The sequence below is a fragment of the Bidens hawaiensis genome, unplaced genomic scaffold (assembly GCF_021521415.1).
Source record: "Bidens hawaiensis isolate Kalapana, Puna unplaced genomic scaffold, B.hawaiensis_p1.1 tig00053903_1, whole genome shotgun sequence".
In the NCBI taxonomy this organism is placed as follows: Eukaryota; Viridiplantae; Streptophyta; class Magnoliopsida; order Asterales; family Asteraceae; genus Bidens; species Bidens hawaiensis.
This window is the reverse complement of record NW_027499692.1, coordinates 36,843-58,367: the sequence shown is the minus strand read 5'-3', so window position 1 is coordinate 58,367 and position 21,525 is coordinate 36,843. Positions and strand designations below refer to the sequence as shown.

General features: G+C 38.5%; 1 protein-coding gene across 1 annotated transcript; it reads right to left on the bottom strand.

Annotated features, from left to right (window-relative positions):
• Positions 1-9,143: 9,143 nt before the first annotated feature.
• LOC143600293 (AUGMIN subunit 2-like) lies at positions 9,144-14,855 on the bottom strand. Its single transcript, XM_077078022.1, has 6 exons — positions 14,724-14,855; positions 14,387-14,488; positions 14,162-14,266; positions 13,408-13,476; positions 13,190-13,303; positions 9,144-9,461 (listed from the first exon to the last, which is right to left on the bottom strand). The coding sequence occupies exons 1-6, from the start codon at positions 14,853-14,855 to the stop codon at positions 9,144-9,146; spliced, it is 840 nt and encodes a 279-aa protein (XP_076934137.1).
• Positions 14,856-21,525: the final 6,670 nt, after the last annotated feature.

Here is a 21,525-nt window from a genome sequence, read left to right as displayed (position 1 = left end):
GTCTCGTCCTAGTGCCCTAACAGAAATGTCCAACTGAAACGCGAAAAGTCATCAGTAATAACCAGACAATAGGCTTTTCGACCTATTACCATTGGTTGAATTGGACCGAAGAGATCCATGTGCAACAACTGAAGAGTGGAATTTACTGAATTTATAGTTTTGGGTCTATGTGAGAGTTTGTGTTGTTTGCATTTAGAGCAAGATAAACATTTTCCAGCACAATGAAAAGATTTTACTGGTAGACCCCTCACATGGTCACTTTTAACCAACTTATTTAAGTTCTTAAAGTTGACGTGACCCAAACATTGATTCCATAAAGATGAATTGTTCTCTAAGGCCTTGGACATCAAATAAGAAGCAGAACACATGGAGTAATTGCTTCTCATGTCCAGAATGTAGGCATCATTGTGCCTTGGAATACGCATCATAATCCACTCCTCAGGTACTTTAAAACCTAGTTTCAGAATGAGACATTCATTTTCAGTAAATAGGGTTAAGAATTTCTTATCACAGATCTGAGAGACGCTGAGCAGGTTGTGGTTTACCTGCTCCACCAGATTGACTTAATCGAATGTCAAAGTACCATTCGAGACCTTCCCTTGTTTTGTTATCTCTCCTCCAATGTCGCCAGCAAAAGAAACATGACCAGCGTTGAATGGTTTGATGTCGAACAACAGCGACTCGTCTCCTGTCATGTGTCGGGTGTAGCCACTGTCCAAGTACCAAATGTTGTTGACAGGCCGTCCAACACACACCAAGAACCAGTTAGTGGAGGGTTTCCCGAGACACTCTTGTCTCGGGAAAGTTAAACACAAAATCACCAAGTTTAATTTTATGATTTCTGAAAATATATCCTTTGGTGAATCAAAGTTTGAAGAGCAATCCCTCGAGGAACTTGAATTATGAATTCCTCGGTTTTGAGACGATTTTCTGGATTGGCTTCGTTTTGGTTTAGGCTTAACCACAAAATCCTCTTGATTAGCCTTGGTGAAAATTTTTGAAGGGCTCGTGGGCCTTTCAGCTTCAGACCCCTTCGCTAACCTTTTTCTTTCTCTTTAGGTTAGCCAAAATGGTTTCTTTGGTTTTTCAGTTCTTTTGGGTCTTAAATCTGTCTCACTGGCTGAAGTGTAAGTTTGGTTAGACATTTTCTTGGTTTGAGCATTATACTTAGGAAATGTCTGACCAAACTTACTGTTGAAGTCTCTTTGTTGCTTATGCCAGTTCTTGCAATGTCTTGCAAGATGAGGCGGATTGCCACAAACAAAGCAACATTTTCTTTCGATACAATTATAGATATCTTGATCACTGAGATATGTGGCATAAGGTGATGTGGTTGTGTTAACATGTCTGTAACCTGTATCTGTCTGATAATGATGAACATTTGAAGATTTTGAAGCAAAATAATTTGAATGCCAACGTTTCTGTTGAGAAAAATAATAGGCATTATCACACTGATTATAATATTGAGAACTATTGTTGTAATTTGTATTTTGAGAAAAAGAGGTTTTCTTTGGTGGCACATATTTACAGGAAGTGCTTGGTTTTTCGTTCACAAAAGTAATTTTCTCTTTTACCAAGTTCTCAATCTTATTATCAGTTGATGAGCAGCTTTGACTAGTCTGTTCATTAAGCTTGACTTCAATGGTTTCATCAAAAACAGTTTCACATTCTGAATCAGAAGAGGAACATTCACTTTCATTGCAAACATTTATACAACTGTCATCACTTGATGATTCACAAAATACATCCTTTGATCTAGACATTAAACTTCCTAACATTGAATCACACACTTTGTTACAAACAGGATTGTTAATCGTTTTTGTTAGACCCACACAGGATTCAAAATGGGGTTCTAACTCTCCCTTTGGTTTACAACCCTGGTTAACCTTCCCACAATCACCATTTACATCAGCTGCTATACAAGACACGTTGACGTTAGACTTATCAAATGATGAAATTTGAGCTGTTGATGGAGAGGCAGCTGAAACAAATTTCACTGGTTTTGGTAGTTTACCAATACCATAGGCCATCTCTTCATCAAGAGAAGTATTATAGCTAAAATGGGGTAGGCAAGTGTAATTATCATTCATTGGTGGAGGCACCGCTGAATAATCATAACCTAGCCCCATTTTGACTTTAGTGCTTCTCTGAACTCCAATAAGATCATCTAATTGTTCAGATGATGCTTCAAATCTTTCAACTTGTTTTTCCTTTTCTCGTTTATCAGAAAGATCAAGTTTCAACTTTTCAATCTCATCTTTTAGTTTATTTATTATGTCTTTGTAATAGATGACATTGTGCTCTCCTTGAAAGATTTTAAGTTTAAGATTTGCAACATCATTGTGATGTGTTTTAATCTTTTCAACATATATCTTGTCAGCCTTTATATATTCAGCATTTAATTGACGAAGTTTTTCATTTTCTTTCAAAACTTCGTCCTGAAGATATCTATAATATGTAACCTTATTTACGCAAGCTTGAGTGCACAGATTTCTTTTTACCTCATCAGATGGTGACGCATCAGAACTTGTAGTAGCAGACGAAGAAGCTTCATTGTTTGTGAAAGCCATGCCAGCCATGTTGAGAGGATTCTGCAGCTCTTGGAATTGATCATCCCAATCCACACCAACTTGGACCTCTGATTGGGAGACAAGGGCCTTTAAGTTTGAGCTTGAGTTGCCCTTGTGTGGATGACCTCCAATTCTTTGAGATGAGCTGCTTGGTTTTGGCACCTCATGCCTTTTTCCTGCAGCCTTGCTGTTCTCTTCCTCTGTCACCTCAGTCACACGAATATCATTGGCAGGTTTTGATGGATTCGTGCATTCTCAAGAAAAATGACCCATTTCACCACAGTTGTAACATCGCAGCTTCGACTTGTCAAACCCAATCCTTTTTCTGTCAGAATCATTGAAGCTATCTTTCCCGTACATCTTCATGAAGTTTTTAGCTCTTTGTACCGCCATTGCTATTTGGTACTTGATATGCATCTTTTCAAGATCCTTTTGATTGATAACTCTTAAATCTCCAGCTTCAAACTGTGGTGGCAATAGATTTCCTTGCATCAACTCTTCATGGCTTGACAGAAAAGCGTGAACCATTGCGATGTTGGAATCATTTAACATGGGTAGTGCTTCACAGAAACTTGAAGGTTTGCTTGGTTGAGGTTTTGAAGATGAGGAAATCCATTGAGCTTTTAAGGCTTGGGCAACCACACTGTCGACTGTCTTTTGAAACGAACTTGTACTGGAAGAATATGATTGATTATTGGTTGAGATGAATGCTGTTGGTTGAGAAGGTACACTTGGGGAGTGCTTAGGAGTGGTCACAGGATACACATTCTGTTGAGTCTTGCTTAAGAAAGCAGTTGGCATTGAGGAAGCAAAACTCACTCCAGCTTGATTTATGGAACTTAGATGATTATTCATTCTCATATGTTCATCCATCTCAAATGACTTGATTATGGAGATCAAATCACTGTTTGTCATGGTATTCAGATTTGTAGTTCTTTTTATTGTAATTGTATTGGTGCTCCAGCTGTATGGTAGTGAATTCATCAACTTGTGATTGACCTCAGCATTTGCATTGTTGACACTTGCAGCCCTAATTCTTACCATCAACTTCTCAAATCTCTTGACCAAATCCAAAACGGCTTCACCTTGACTATGATTGAACATATTGAATTCTTCCTTTAATAGGGCCTTCTTGTTTTCCCTTATTTCTGCATTGCCCTCAACTTTCTCAACAAGTGCTTCCCACAGACCCTTGGCACTTATGTGTTCACGAAGAGTTTCGGTGATCTTATTTGAAAGGAAAACAGTCAAAATGAGATAGGCTTTCTTGTCTTGTGCTAACAGGTCCCTGTCTGCTTGATCATAGTTTTCTGGAGCTTTAAGTTGTTCCCCAGCATCAGTGCGAGTCACGGGAACATGAGGACCTTGTTCAAAAGATCTCATGAAATCAGCCTCAGTCAATGAGATATAGTTCATGAATCTCTATTTGAAGTCTGCAAAGTTATCATCCAAGGTCATATACTTTGGTGGCTTTGTAGGTGTTCCCACTTGGTTTTCCAACAACAAATACCCCTTCAACGGCTCAGAATCCGTGCTTGTCATGATTTCAGAAGTCTCAAACACTTAGCAAACTTTAAACAGCTTAAAAATTCAACACAGGTAAGTTTTTTCGTGTGAAACACTTTTTCAAGCGAAGCGAAAAAGTGAAGCCAAGCGAAGCGAAAAAAATTCAGCTAAGCGAAGCGAAAAAGTTGCTCCAGGCGAAGCGAAAAACTTCTGATGAACAGTAATGCGAAGAAAAAAAATTTCTATGCGAAGCAAAACGTGAACAGCGAAGCGAAAAGGTTATATGCGAAGAGAAAAAGTTTCCAAGCGAAGCGAAAAGTTTTTAAGCGAAGTGAAATTGCTCCTATGAGAAGCGAAAAACTCTTAAGCTTCCAGAAGCAATCTTTCTTGGGATCTGTTCCACCTAACCTGTAGTACTAGGTCAAAGGTTGGTACACTGATTTTCATGCCATGAGAAGCGAAAATTTTCACTTGTCAATTTCAACACTTTTCAAACCCGTAAACACTAACTTTAACGCTTTTATAGGAAAAACTTTTGGATCTAGAACTTGAACACGAGCTATCTTTACCGAGAACACCTTTTAGGACAGTTTTATGAAGATTTTGACGATTCTTTTGTATTTTTCTTGTTTTTGTGGTGTTTGTGAACTTTTCTTGCAAGAACACTTGTTTTCTTCTTCTCAAGATCAAAACCCAAGGTTGTGATCCAAAAACCCTCAACTAGTGAGCCGAAGCTCTGATACCAATTGTAGGTCCCAACGTGGGTGGATCTAACAATAGTCTTGGATCAACCGAGCTTAGTGCTAGCGGAAATCACACTAAGCCACCTAAGCAGTCTCGGATCTTGAGATGTTATTTTTGATTGTTTTAGAGAAAGAGAGAGAGAGCCGAGAGAAAGAGAAAGAGTTATAACAAAATGTTTTTCTCCTTTAAATATCAACAATTACAACCATACCATGTACTTCTCATGGCATGCTTCCTATTTATAGGGAAGCATGCATGAGAAGTAAGTCATATCAAATGTCCAATGGGCTTTACAACATTATTTCTCTTGGGCCTAAAATACACAAAGTAAACAAAATGGCCCATTACATAATCATCAATACAAAAAGACTAATAGAAACAGAAAGGGACCTAACAAATAGAAGAAATCTTTACTAAATATATGATCTAATACTTGAGTTGAAGCAGTCATAGCATTGACGGTTAATTATTTCTGAAATACTGGAAGAGCTGGCGCATACGACCTTTAGTAGGATGTTTGCGTGTTGAAAGCATGCAAAACATGAAGAACACGAATGTGCTCAATATGCAATATATACCTTCTCCTCGAACGGATGAATGTCTTAACTCAAGGTGTTAGTACACTGATGTTGAACCGGATTCTCATACAGATATACTATCGACACGTTGTCACAGTAAACTAGTGTAACATGCTAATATAGGCGTGTAATTCATGCAAGAGGTTAAAAGCCAGCTAGCTTTAGCAACAATGTTAGCAACATCCTGATCGATAGGCTTCGGTCCTGGATTTAGAGATTGTATGTTGACGTCTGAGGACCACAATATCAAGTTGTTAATGAAGAAAACACCGTACCTAGAAGCAATGTTGCAAAAGTCACTAGGCGGACCCTTAGGCGGCTGACTGGGGGAGTTGGGTGTACTCTTAGTACTCAGGGAGTACTCGGACATGGTAAAGATAAATAAAATTAATTTTTGAATATTATATATATGTCAAATATCATAAGTTTACTAATATTTATAACAAAATAGGTGAGTATCAATATAAATAAGAGAAATACATTTTTAAATTATAAATTATTCTAAAAATTGCTAATCATTAATTAAAGAAATGATACTTGTTTTCTAATATTATAGAATTACTAGTTATGTTTTATTTTTTTAAGTCAAAATCGGCCCAAGTTCACCGATTAAATGTGATTCTGGCTGAGATTGACCACCTTTGAACGATTCTTTACTAACTAGGCGGAGTTGAATATAACTCGTTTCGACGACATACCTTGTAACGAGTACTCGTGGAGTACTCGGCCTTGTAAACCTACTTTTACAACATTGCCTAGAAGTCGATTATAGTGAATAGGGGCATAGCCTAATATTTTTTTATTATTAGAAACTATTACATTTAGTGAATTATGTTTGTTAGTAAAATTAGACGGTTAATACTATATATCTTTATTTGTTGTTATCTTATTCGACATTGTAGACACCTTTTTTTCATCACTATATTGGGAGGGCCAGCCCTCAAAATATTGGTAATCTATCTGGTCTTGTTGGCCCAGATAGATCAAACAATTGAAAACAATAAGATTTAAATTATAAACCTCAATTTTATTGATTGTTAATGTTGTGATTACTTGATTACAAATAGCCCTATTTATAACCATGCAATTCTTTGTTAAACAATAATAGAAGAAAAACTAACTCAAAAATCTCCTAGGTTTGTAAGTATGACGACTAGGTCCCCGCACTTATGCAAGATTACACTAACAATCACCCCCTAATATTGTGACACCTATAAAGCTTCTCATCTCGTTAAACATCAATTGTGACAATGCTTTTGTAAGGATACTCGCTCTTTGTAAATCTCCACTGACATGCTCCACCTTGATTTGTTCTCTCTCAATGCACTCCCAAATGAAATGGTATTGTGCTTTGATGTGTTTACTTCTCCCGTGAAAAGACGGGTTTTTCATCAAGGCAATAATTGATGAATTATCCGTCTTCAATGCCATGATTTCCTCCTTTTCTCTGGTTATCTTTAACAACAAACCCCGATGCCATAAGGTTGGACATTCAGCCTATGTGACTGCCATAAATTTAGCCTCACATGTTGATAACGGCACCGTTCCTTGTTTCTAAGAAACCCATGACGTCGGTGATCTACCATAGTAGAAAATTAGATCCGATGTACTCTGACTATCATCGATATCCACTGCGTGACTACTATCTAGGGATGAGCAAAAATCGGTAAGGTACCGATTGGTACCGGTACCAAGGATTTGAGTTTTCAGAACCGGTAAGGTACCGGCATTTCCCGAATTTTACCTTAAATACCGGTACTGGTACCGAACCGAACATTTCGGTACCGGTACCGGTACCAAAAATTTGCGATTTTCGGGATCGGGATTTTCGGTACCGGTACGGTACTGAGCTCATCCCTACTACTATCACTATACCCGTGCAACATATTGTTTCCGCCTCTCGAGTAAGTAATACCAAAGTCTAGTAAACCTCTTAGATATCAGAGAATATATTTAATCGTTTGAGCATGACCTTGAGTTGTTGATTGCATGAACCGACTCGCATAACCAACTGAGTAGCTTAAATCGGGTCTCGTATGAGTTAAATACCTCAAGCTTCATATTATTTTTCTATAACCGGTTGAATCTACCTTCGGATTTTCATTTTCTATAGACAACTTGATTCCAAAGGAAACTGAGTCGGGTTACGAATCCAAAGATTTGCTTCTTTTAGGATCTTCGTTGCATAACCGTTTTGCTTTAACGCTATCCCATGATCGCTTTGTTTAACTTCGATCCCGAGATAGTAATACAAAAACCCGAGGTCACTCATATCGAACCTTGACTCTGTTTGTCTTTTGAAATTTTCAATTTCTTGCACACTTTTACCGACACCTCATTGTTATTTTTTAAGCGAAATTCATGCATCATGTATGTTCTCGATTATGTCAATGATTTGATTCTCACTGGAAATCATGAAGGTACTATGTCCTCATTTATCTCTTGCTTGAAACAAGAGTTTTCAATTAAAGATTTGGTTATCTCAGTTACTTTTTAGGACTCGAGATGATTCACACATCTAATGGTTTATTTTTTCAATGTGCATCTTTGCTGGACTCAAAGCCAGTTTCTACACCGCTTGCTCCAAATGAAACCTTCACCTCCACTAGTCATCTATTCTCAAAACCCACTGTTTATCTCTCACTAGTTGGTGCGCTTCAATATTTAACTATCACTAGACCAGACTTATCTTATGTTGTCAATCAGGCGAGTTAGTTTCTTCAGGCTCCTACGGTTATGCACTTTCAATGTGTTATATACATTTACGATATGTCAAAGGCACCATTCCTTTTGGTGTTTCCTTCACTAAACCACCCAAAACCACTATTCTTGGTTATTCGGATACGGATTGGGCTTATTGCATTGAGACACGACGCTCCGCTTATGGCTACTCAATTTTTCTTGGAGGTAATCTTGTTTCTTGGAGTGCTAGGAAACAACTTATTGTCTCTCGTTCAAGCTGTGAATCTAAGTATCAGGCCATGGAAAATACAGATGCCGAGATAGTTTGGATTGCTCATTTGTTACAAGAATTGCATGCCTACCACCCGACTGTCCCAAGTTACCATGTGACAATCAAAGTGCCTTATTTATGTCTCAAAATCCCGTCTCACACAAACGAGCCAAGCACATTGATCTGGAATATCACTTCATTCGAGAACTTGTCTCCTCGGGAAAGCTATACACCAAATTTCTTCCAGCTACGCTTTAGGTAGCCGACATCTTCACCAAAAGTCTTTCACGTGCTCAATTTTCCTATTTTCGTTCCATGCTTCGCCTGGGCCCTCCACCATTTCGCTTGGGGGGGAGATAATAGAACTAATTTAGTCACTTAGTATATTGTGCCATTATTGTAATTGGTTATAGTTGTGTATCTGGTTTGTAATATTTATTTATATATAATCTCTTACTCAACCTAATTTGGGTTGACATTTTCCTATTATTCACATTTTTCATTTCTAATTGAATCAGCATGCTTTCAAGATCGTGCTTTTAATTAAATATTAGTTTTTAAAAGGATAAATGAACTTGAACCTTTTCATCAACACTGGATTTGCATACCAATGGCAGTAGGGATTTTTCCCATGAATCATTTATCTCCTAATTACATATTATGATTTTATTCCATTATTCACATCATATCGAAAACACATGTTTCCACTCAAAAACTTAATCAACAATTCTAATAAAGCCTAAATTGCCTTTAGCATGACACACGCGTGCACACTCATTGAATGGGTTTTAACTATGAAGTCATCCCCTCACTCGATGATCTTTCACCATTCATATCATCTACATAAGTATCATTTTCAAACTCCCCTTCTAGGTACTCATCTCGCTGCATAATCGGGCTCCTAAGCTCCAAATCCTCATGGCTCCATTCACTTCCCGCATGTTCTAAGCCCGCTGGTGATGTACTTTGAGAATGATATCTTGATGTCGGTGAATTCTTAGGGCCCACCCTAAACTTTTGAAGGGTTTCAAAAGATTCCCTCATGATTGACATTGCTCCAAGGTATCGCGTACATGACATCAACGCTACATGGATCGGACGAAGCATCTCCTGCTTCCAATATCAAGCCATCATCTTAAATACATTTTAAACTTCATCCAAGTAATTTAACTTATGTTAGTTTATTAAAAAAAAAAATACAAGTCGCTAATTCAACCTAATGGGGTCCGCTTAGGTAAGGGGCCGGTTTGGGCTCAGCAAAACTGAAAACCGAAATTTTTTTTTTTTAGTTTTTTTAGAACGTTCGGTTTGCCATTGAGCTCAAAATTTTTGGGTCGAAAAATATTGGTCCAAAATAATGAATTTGGGCCTTAATCTTTTGTTCATTATAAAATAATCGATTATTATACGTTTGAACTAAAATATTTGGGTGACTGATTAAAAGTTCTAAAGAGAATATTATGATTTGTATCCCATGTTTTATGAGCGTGCTATGCAAGTATGATTCTTAAACTGGTTGATTTGTGCCCTCTTGGTTCTCAGATGTGAGAAAAAAGTGTGCCCTTCCGTAAGTTGACCATGTGTTTACCCGTTAAGGATGTGCTTAAATCACCCTTAGCCTTCTGTTGACCAATTAACCTTTAACAATACAGGGACGCAAAATAATGTGGAGGCTAAGATTCAAACCCCGGACCTCTGATTATCAACAACAAAGCCTACCATGTGAACTGGGCTGCAATTTAGTATAGTTACGGAATATGAAATATATATTGACCTTCATCGTTTTGTCTTCCAATTAGGGTCTATACCACCAAATCCTCACACCTTGTTTTTCTCCTCCATCTATCATTTCCCTTTCTTTCTCACATCAACTCCCCCTTCCTTAAATACTCAAGCACTATCTATTCATCTCCAAACTTCATCCAAGCACCTCACCCGAGCGCCGTCGTCAACGGATTTGAGCATCTCACCAGTCACCACCACCACAACCCGAGCAGTGTCGTAACACCGATCCCCACCGAACCACCCAAGTCAGCACCCGTCAAACCAAAGTCAGCACCAAACGAACATTGCCGGCATAACCTTTTTGATGTAGTCGTCGGAAAAACGAACCTTGTTGGAAAACTTTTTACTGTCACCGAAAAAACGAACGTTGTCGTCATAACCTTCTTGATGTAGTTGCCGGGAAAATGAATCTTGTCGAAAAGCTTTCTTCAATTTTAGCAATTGAACAGAACCTGGAAACCTGGCTTGCTGGAAAACTTTCTACTGGAAAACTTAACACCATCAGTCACCGAAAGAGACTTTCTGCGGGGAGGTGGTTATGAGCCCTAGCTCTGTGATGAGAATCTTGCCGAAGAGTACGGAGATTAAGAAGGAATGTGTGGTATTGACCAAAAAAAGAGTATGAAGATGAAGATGGAATAGGTGGTATTGGGTGGCGGTACGAAGGTGGGTTAGGACCGGCAATGGTGGGTGTGGGGGTGAGGAGATGAGGGGATGATGTGTGACGGTTGTGGGGGTGGGAAGAAAGGGATTGGGTTGTGTCATATTATTATTATTATTATTATTATTATTATTATTATTGTTATTATTTATCTAATTACCAAATTGCCGTTGCTGTCCCCCGGTCAACACACGATCAACTAACACTAGGGTACATTTTTGCGCGCCTAAGAACCACGGAGGTACAAATCAATCAATTTAAGTATTAGATCTGCAAAGTGTGCCCGCACATAAAGCACATATAATGACGGAGCTAGGATTTTTTTTCAATGGGTTTGGTATTGTCTGGTGCATAGATTTATAACCGTACGTGAGAACTTTGAGTCAGGTTGGATCACCTGAATATTTTGGGTTTTATAGTGTATAATTTGCCATCTAAAGTTACCTTATAAACACTAGAGCAAATAAATCTAACTCAAAAAAGGGTTTTTTCCATGATGGAAAGTTGAGATCCAATGATGCATCCCATGTCAAGGTAATGGCATATACAGTAGAAACTCTATAAAATAATACATTTGGGACAATCAAAATTTATTAATTAAAAGAGTTATTAATTAATCAATAAATTAATAATTATTAATTTATATATTAATTAATATTTTATTAATTTATAGTAGAATACTTAGTTTACAAACATCTTTTAAGCTTCCACTTAATTATTGTATACAATGCATGTATATTAAATGAACGGCCCAATTTGAAAGAAACATTCAATCTCCTACCTTATTATGCTTCTTGTGTTCAATGTATCACTTTATGGACATTAAAAATATTTTCTATATAAATACAAGATCAAAATAGGTTAACACAAACAAAGCGTTATTGGAATTAATAAAGTTGATGTCGATGAAGAAGATGATGAAAGTTCTACAATGGAGCCCCCTTCGCGAAACGAAGCTATTAAAGCGGCAATCACATTGAACAATTTCTTGTTGAGCTATGAGAAAACAACACTAGAAGTTCTTACCATGCTACGGAAAATTAGAGACGAGATTCAAGGGGGAATTGATTTCAACAAAAAACAAAAGACAATTGAGTCATTTTTTAAGAAACTTTCATAAATCATTCATGTAATATGTTATATATAAGGAATTATTAATTTATATTTTATTTGGGGTCTAAAGAAATTATCAAAAATGTATTATCTTATAATTTTAGCGAATTATTAATTTAGCACCTTATCCCCGAGTCGGGACCGGCAAAAACTATTATCTTAGAGAGTTTATTAAATAATCGAGTATTAATTTATCGAGTTTCTACTGTATAAGCCAAACAACATCACCATTTAATCATCTAGTTTCATGGCTTGAGTAAGATATAAAAATATTATCAACGAGGTGTCTTCATTCCTTAAATAATCCGGTAATTACTAAAACATTATCTGTATTTAAACTGGTAATTTTGGACACACCAGCTACTACTAATTTCAGTATTCAATTTGAAAAGAAAATATACTTTTTTAATTCTGTTGTGTTAAAAATGGTTTGACTATATAAAAAAAACAAAAACAAAATCTTGATTTGGTCGGTACGTGAAAGTTTAATTCGTAGACTTGATAAATAGCAAATATAGTTTTGCTTAGATTTTTTAATCTTATTAAAAACCCATAATAAGGTGCTTAGGTTTGCAATAGAGATTCACAAAATATCATTGATTGAGCAAAATATTCTTCATGAAAGGCGTTTATCAATGGCACTCAAAACTAACTTTACAAAAAATAAATCTTTTCATTACTCACCAGTTTCTTAATTAGATCCAGAAAAGGGGGAAGGTCTGTGGATCAAGAAAAATAAATTGCACTGGGCTGGCCTAGATTAGTAAATCAAAAGCCCTCAAAACTGAAACGAAAAACGTGTCTAAAAGGACTCGAACCCAGGACAAATCAGTAATTCTAAACGGACTTTTCTAGCAGAACACAACATCAGTTTTTTCTTTCTGTCGGAAACAATGTATATGAGTTCAGTCTAGAAAAATTAATGGGTCGGGTCAAAATTTTTGTACTATACACTCTATATAAATTTCAAAAATCATTGGGTTCGCTTGAACCTATTGCACATAGAGTATCTCCGCCCTTGAGCACAGAGGTACAAATCATAATTTTCTTAATTTAAAATAAATAATTAAACCCAAGTCCTAAATGGTCAAACGGAACAAACCTGGCAAAAATGGCCTTAGTTTTTTTACTAGAAATAACAATGTGAATTGGGATCATATTTAAAATACAGACTATTTTCAAAACAATGTTGGGATTGGCCCGGCCCTTTTAGCCCAAACCCGTTACCAACATGTTCATTTTTTTCGCCTCTCTCAATCAGACGGTTTTGTAAGCATACCTTCCATATAGATGGAGGTTCCCTAAAGTTTGTGCTCCAATGAAGATCAGAAACGGAAGCCGTAAGGCTTCCATAATCGTTAGCAGCACTCCTTAATAGTTCAGAGAATTCTTTCTGTTATTCCATGATGAAAAAACCCAAAATTTATATAATTCATATTTTCAAAGAAAATCTTTACCGAATAAAGTACACGTTTTTCATGTGTCAAGATAACTAACCTGATATTCTGCTTCAACAGGAATGAATTCTAAGGGAAACGGTTGTTGAAGACGGGTTATTATACGATCCTGCAAGTCAAATTAAAAAAAAAAATACTCGTACAATCTTTTCATATAGTGACGGAGAATTTTATAAATTTTAATGAATCTATGACTTTCAATCCGTTCCTCCTAGGCCTGTAAACAAGTAGAACGCTTAGTGGCAGGATGTTTGTTTATGTTCGTTTAATTAATAAACTAACGAACATGAATATTTTTTCTCAATATAGTTAAACGGGCAAACATCAACACATGTCTACTTTGTTCATTTATGCTAGTTAGTTAACATTGGTTGCTTACGTATCAAATGAGATTTCTTAAGCATATTGCAGTTTAGTTTAGCTTTAATAAATCTTTAGGTTAACATATTCATGCTCATGTTTACTTTTAAATGGTGTTCACTCAGATATGTTCGTCTGCTTATGTTTATGAAACGTTCGTTTATACTATTAACAAACGAAAAAGAACGCACTCACTTTCTTAATGAGCTAAAAAGAAAACCCCGTTGGTGTTTATCTTTGTTCGGTTAAAGTTAAATGAACGAACACAAATATGCTCTATTCATGGCCGTTTACAGTATTTTAGGCCTAGTTCCACCCATTTGACTTGTTCCCTTTTTAGTTAATTTTCACATTTGACCCGTTGGGATCGACAAAGCTTGAACCGCAGTCAGCCCATATAAATAGATAAAAAATATTTAACACGAATATATCACCTTATTCCGAATAACCCCTTTCAATATGGTAGTGATCCTTGCTAATGTTTCTATCTTTTTCTCCATTTCACTCACATGTGTCAAGTGAGCTATATTCATATCTACCTGAAAATTTCAGAACAAAGAAAAACTCATTTTATTTGCTTAAAAGTAACAAACTTTGAACCTAAAATGTATAATTAGAATCCATAACATTAAGACTTTAATTTAAATGAACCAACTTACCTTCCGACCTTGAAGTTCGAAATGCAGACGTGACACTTTTCTTTGTACCACGTTAAGTTCACGCAACAATCTTATTAAGTCATCACCATTTCGCAAGTCTTCCTAATTAAGAACCAAATATCTTAAACGACAAAATGCAAATCATTCTAGCTACTCTTTCAAGTTTTATATATCAGTCAATGATAACAAAATCAGGATTAACATACAATATAGTGATATACTGCACTTTTGTAAAATAAAAAAAAAATTATTGATCAAATATACCTTATTTATTTTTAAAGTTTAAAATGCAACCCTAAAGCTGTTGATTCTCATTAATATAAAAAGAAAAATGTACCTGAGAGGGAGGAGGGCGATACCTAGAGTAGCCGAGATCGGTGGCGAGGGCGAGGACATCGGACATACCACCAAGCTGTCTTGGAGGTTTTCTTCCCGCCAAATTATCGTCGGTTACCTGAATCAATACCATTAATGATAATAGATCAAATGAATTCGTTATTTAAGAACTGGGTTTTGTGATTATGGTGTTTGTTGGTTTCATAAGCGGGTTGTTTTTATGTAAGTGTGGAACGATCAAATGCTGAGAGGGATGGATGATCGGAATAGAAGCTTCACCACAAGATTCAATTTGAATTGTTTAATGTGGTAATTGCAAAGATGGCTGAAGAAACACTATGTGACCCCGGGCAGATTACGGATAATCTGGGGTTAAATAGATGTTTCCCACGAGGGTTAGGTCCGGCAAAGATGGTTATTCCTCTGATGACCTGCAAAACAGACACCGTGAGCTCGTCACTGAGAAGGGGGGGTACCTCCTTGTGACCACCCTCCGGCGTGAGAATCAGACTAGATTGCTCTTGAATATAAGTGTATATTAAGAGAAATTGCTAGAGCAGATATTAGATAATATATGGAGATATAAGATAATGATACCGTTCCAAGGTGTTGGAGTATTTATAGCCGAAGGTAGGTTTCCAAGCAGGTACAGCCAGCTGTATAATATTCCTTTTCTACCAACTGTGGGCTACGCACGTGCCATGCTGGTGGTTGGTGGGTAGGCAGCGGCTGATAGTGACATGGCCGGCTGTGTACTATTCCTTTTCCACCAACTGCAGGCTATGTACGTGCCACGACAGGGGTTGGTGAGTAGGCAGCGGCTGATAGTAACATTAAGTACTGGAGCGTGCTCCTCGTCGTACTGTTGTCAGTGAGCTGTCACTGCTTTGGTCAGATCTTTTGTCCATACCTTGGCAGGTATAGTACAAAAGATCCTCCAGTAGCGTACGGACTGGCTCATTTGGGCGGGAGTATTCCCGGCTTTGGGCGGGAGTATTCCCGGCTTGCTCATTCCTTCTTCAGGTGACATTACTGAATTATTTGAGCGTTAGTGCCTTGTGCGTGTAGCCTTGCTGTTAGTGCGGGTAGCCTTCCCTGATGGCTAGTATCCGCAGCTGCGGGAACAGGCGGGGTACGTCACCATTGGGAGGCTTATCCTGCGGGAACAGCTTGCGTACTGCGCGTAAGGACGTCATCTCTCTGAGCATGGTGGGTCCTGCGGATCCAGTTGGTCTTTGCGCAGACGTCCCTCTTTAAGGTGAGTCTTGCGGGTCCAACTGCACAGACGTCCCTCTTTAAGGTGAGTCTTGCGGGTCCAACTGGGTTCTGCTGGGACCTACCTCTTCAAGTCCCCCCAGTCCAATGTTCTTCTCATGAATTGTTAATAAGTGAGGTGAACTTTTGGACTTAAGCAAGGGGTTTCGAAAAGGGTTTAGTTTTAAGGTTCTCCGTGGGGATTCTTCCCGCGGGTTTCCTAATGTCACGCAGAATTTCCCACTTTTCTGCTTGATCTTTGGGTATGATGCGGGTAGGTGTGTAACCTCCTCGCAAGTCAGGAGCGTTGAGTTTCAGTTGTATAGGTTCTCCACGAGGTTTTGGTAGTTTTAGACATAGTGATCAATTATGTTTAAACAACCAATTCCATCTTGGAGCATCAAACAATCTAATTCTCAATGTTCCCGCTATGCGGGGATGTTATATCCCTTTCCACAAGCATGGCCCAGAAGATCCTTCTTGTTTTCAATTCCCTGCTAGTGCTAAGTATGTGAAGGGTTTCGCCTTGACACTGTACTCGCACTCGTCTTATAGTTACTTTACTTCCAAGGTATTCTTGGCTTCAATTCCCTGCGGGTGCTAAGTATGTGAAGGGTTTTGCCTTGACACTGTACCCGCACCCGTCTTATAGTTACTTGGTTGCCAAGGTATTCTTGGCTTCAATTCCCTGCGGGTGCTAAGTATGTGAAGGGTTTTGCCTTGACACTGTACCCGCACCCGTCTTATAGTTACTTGGTTGCCAAGGTAAGGGGGTGTATTCCCTCTTATTTTTGAATCTTTTTGAATCTTTTTGAAATTCGAATAGTTGGTGAAAGGATAAGAACAGTCCAACTGTTGAAGGGACGTCAGCGTGGTGTGACGGTTTTTTCTGACAGTTTCAGGACGTGCATGAAGTTATGGCGACGTGACAGTATATGGTCATTCCAGACGCTTTTTCATGCGCGTGGGCGCGAGTTTTCGGGCGCGTGGGCGCGAAGTTTACGGCACGCGTCCTGTCAACAGCTGTTGCCAGCGTGCTCTTTCCACGTGTCATAGTTTCATTGCACCTGCGCTTTCCTCTCTCCTCCGCATTAAATTCATTGCATTCATTGCGATGAGTATATAAAAGGAGGAGAGGATGCATCTCAACTCACAGTTTCACTTCTTCTTCTAAGCGATTTCCGGCGAATAGTCTAACTTTTCCGTCGAGCATTCTCCTGAAATCGTTCTTTCATACCTCCAAGATGTCTTCTACTCATGATCCTGAGGCTACTGCCGAGGAGTCTGACGTGTACACGGAGAACTCGATGTCAGCGTCTGACAAGGACGATAAGAGTACTGCTGGCGAGTGCCAGTGTGCTCTTTCCGTCGACCTGTATCACTACATCGTCAAGAAGTTCATGCTCGAGCCTTTCGAGCCTGAGTTTCCTGAGCCTCACCAGACGGTGTACGATGCCCCCAAGGGCAAGATAGGGGTGTATGCTGCATTCTTCATCTATGGGAATCTCAGGTTCCCATTGACGAAGTTTGTGTACCGTGTTCTGGAGAAACACGGTGTACATTTGACGGAGGTGCACCCGATGGCGATCGCAAAGGTTCGCCACTTTGAATGGGTGTGCCACATTCTGGGCGTTGAGCCTCGCGTCGACCGCCTGATGACCTTCTACTCCTGGAGGTGCATCCAGGGCTGGTATACCCTGATTACTCGGATCAAGGGTTTGAAGATCTGTGCTACCGAGCGCAGTCTTCGGTCTTGGAAGCGGGAGTTCTTCTATATCTCTGCCCGTGTCGTCCCCATAGCGATGACATTCAAGAACGGGAGAGCACTACCGAACCTTCACGCCTCCAACTACCAGGAGGCGGAATGGTTTACCAAGATCTCCCGGATCCAGACTCCGGTTTATCGCTTTGCTGAGTCTGGGATGGTGATGCTTGGGATGAGCCGGGTACGGAAGGATGCTGGAGCAGAGGCGCCACAGATTCCCATCGTTCTTGAATACGGTTCGAATTCTATTCCCTATGGTATGCTCCATCTCTTTTTGCTGATTTAGGGTTTTTCTTCTAACTGTTTTTCTGTTTATTTTCAGAGGGGAACAATTTGCAGTCGCTTCTGCAACCGCGTGAGAGCGGTGGTCCCGCTCGGTTGGGTACTCGTGCTCTCGACGAGAACGAGTTGCCCATCTTGGAGCAAACGGCGGATCGGTTTGTGGAGGTCTACCCGCCAGGCCACGAAATTCTGAGCGCCACGCGGCCAGGTAAGGGTTTCATTAACCCTCGCCCTCTTCATGCTCAAACCTCTACTGGAGTTTCTCTAATTTTGTCATCTTCTGATGAGGAATCCGCAGACGGTCATTTCTTCGTGAGGAAGAAGAAAGCTGCCGGCGTGAAGGGCAAGGCGAAGGTTGCCTCCACTGCCGATCAGGGGAACCGGTCTGACTCAGAGACCGAAAGTGAGGAGGCGGCGGGGAACCCTGGTGGTGGTGAGACAACTGTCTCGGAAGTTGAGACAGCTGCCACCTCCGCGCGACCAAGTTCTACGACGGTAACTGGCGTGAAGAGGCCAGTTCCATCGGGTTCGTCCCCGCCCGTCAGAACCTTCAAGATTAAGAAAACTCGTAAGTACTTTTTATCTTACCCGCAATTCTTTTCGCCATTGTTTTTAATATCTTGTCTTCATGCAGGCGTGGATGTAACCGCATTCCAAAGTGATGCGGGAAGGAGCAGTTCTGGACCCACGACGGTAGGTTTGGTCAACCTACCCGAGGCGATGACCCAGGCAGCTGCTGCTGTTTGCAGCATTGGTTCAGTTGCTCATCCCGTTGAGGCAACTGTTCCAACTGTAACGTCCTCTCCGCCGGCTGTCAGTGCCATATTCACTGCATCCTTCACTGAGCCGGTGGTGATTGTTTCTGCGGGCTCCTCCGCAGCGGCGGCCACGGTTGTGAGTTCACCTCCAGTGAGTTCACCTCCGATGGTCTCTACCGCGGCGGCTTCAACCGTGCCTCCGGCACCGGCGACTACCTCGTCCCCGGCCGGTTCAGCAGGTATGTTCAGGGTTGGGGCTTCTAGCCAATCTCTGCCTCCTTCCCATCTGCCTGACCTCTTGGATGGATATCCCTTAGGTTCGGGTGATGGGTTTGGTGACTATCGGCCTGTTGTCGACCCTACAGGTGCGTAGGGTTATTTAGGCCCTTTTTTTTTCCTAACTGTTTTTTGTTTTTACAGTGTCGGATTCCAATGAGGTGTATGTTCCTCGGTGGAACATCCGCCGAGGAACAACCCTTCGGTCAAACCAAATTTTCGGTCAAACCACCCATAACTGAGTATATATTGTGTAATATTGTAATATATAACTCAAAATCAAACCCAATAGATTTATCTTTGTTGTATATATTGTGTAATATATAACCCAAAATCAATCAATTAAACAAACAAACAAACCTGGTATTCTTGTATGCCATTGTCGATGAAGAAATTGTAAACTGGATTATTCTCTGAATCATGCAATCACTATCAGATAAATCTATTTGTGGGTTACACACAATGATTTATCGGATAAGACAGATAATTTTTGTAGATAAAATTGAATTTTGATGATTCTATGTGATGATGAAGAACCAGAGAAGAAGTAACCGTATTCTCTTTTCTGTATATACGATCGATAGATTGAATTACTCCAGGGAATGAAAACATTGATTAATATATAATCCAAATATAATTCCCTTATGAGCCCAATAAATTAATTAAAAGCTCATTTAACATTACAGTTAAGTCCAAGTGTAAAACCAAATAACATTATTGTTAAACAAGCACGCACTTCAGCGTCACCTAACTCGTTTAATCTCTTAACGTTATTTAATCAATCGACAAGTTAATCCAATAACACTAAAATAACCAACACATACATACATACATGTATGTATAAGTTTCCTATATATATACGAAATATATATATACATATATATGCATGTATGTGTATGTATGTATGTATGTATAAGTGTGTGTGTGCGTAACATGAAAAAGATTATTTTGAAGAAACACAAAAATCTCGTCTTTTAAGAACAAATGCCTATGAAATACGTCTCCCAAGACGAATTTTAAAAAAGTTCATTTTTCTAGAATTTGAAAATATGTATGGGTCAGATAGGAAACATAAAAAAATCGTTTTGGGAGAAAGTATTATGAGAAGAAAAGTTTAGAAAAAATATGAACTTTTCCTTTAATATTTTAAAATAATTTGGACTTTCTTATCAATATTTTCCCTGATCTTCTCCACTCCCTATATTTTTTTAAATCTTTGGCCTGCTCCCTCATAATAATTATCTTTTCCTAATGTGTCTCTCATGTTCAAATTCTTGAAAATTATCAACAAAAAAGGACTATTTTGAGATGTAAAGTGTTTGAACTTTTTGTAAAGGGGAAAGTGAATACGGTGCTGTCATGCACCTAAGCTTATACGCAAAACTCCTCAAAATTACGTCGTTTTGATTAAAAACCTTTACATTTAACCTAAAACACTTTTTTACTTTATATTTTTTGATTAACTGCTTCTCCTTATTTACAATCCACCCAAGTTCACATCCATTTTGTCGTCAAGATTTTACACCCCAATTTGATTACCAATCATAATTTAATTTTCATTAGTATTTCTGTGTGATGCTCCTATACTAATGGTTTGCAGATTCATAAATTATATGTTTTTTTTTTCAATTTTCAATATTTTGGGTGCTGCTCGTACAATATTCGCTTGTAGATTTCTGAATTAATTGTTTTCTTTTATCTGAATTTACGTTTCACTACTTAATCTACAAAGGGTTGAAAAAAACACTTTTGATTTACTAACTGGACCAAAAAAAGAAAAAAACAAAAAATGCTAAATAATTTAAGATGAATGGAGATATATGATGAAACTTTCAAATCTAAAGTCAAACAACAAGCAAAAACAAGCATGTGAAATATGTCTACTTTGATGGAGTGTAATTATATTGTGTTTCTATGTTTAATTCAAGGGTTTTTAATCAAAACGACGTAGTTTTGAGGGGTTTTGCGTATAAGCTTAGGCGTATGACAGCACCGTATTCACTTTCCCTTTTTGTAAATTAAAAATAGAACAGATAGGTTGAATTTGGATTGGACGAATTGGAATATGTTAACTATGTAACCTTTGTTTGTTGACTTTTGCCTTTCCTGCCAGCTTCTTTGTTAGCAAGAAAATGACTTTGTTAAACGATGGAAATTAGAGATTAAAAAAATTAATAATAAAGAAACTAGTTTACTTAACTACTTTAGCACTACTCGAGTCACCAGTATGGGCTTTGACTAGCAGTCATGGGCCGACATATCTGTGGACCTAAATTAGGGTTTTATCCTTCTCTACATATACACAACAATCATATCAATATCGTTCGTCCGTTATTCCCAAATAAATTAATTTCAGCTTCAAAATTCATTCATTTTCCCTTCATTCACAGAGCCGTTTTTTGTGATGACATTTTAATATCAGCTTCAAATCTGATTTATTTATTTATTTTGTATGAATGAAAAAATTG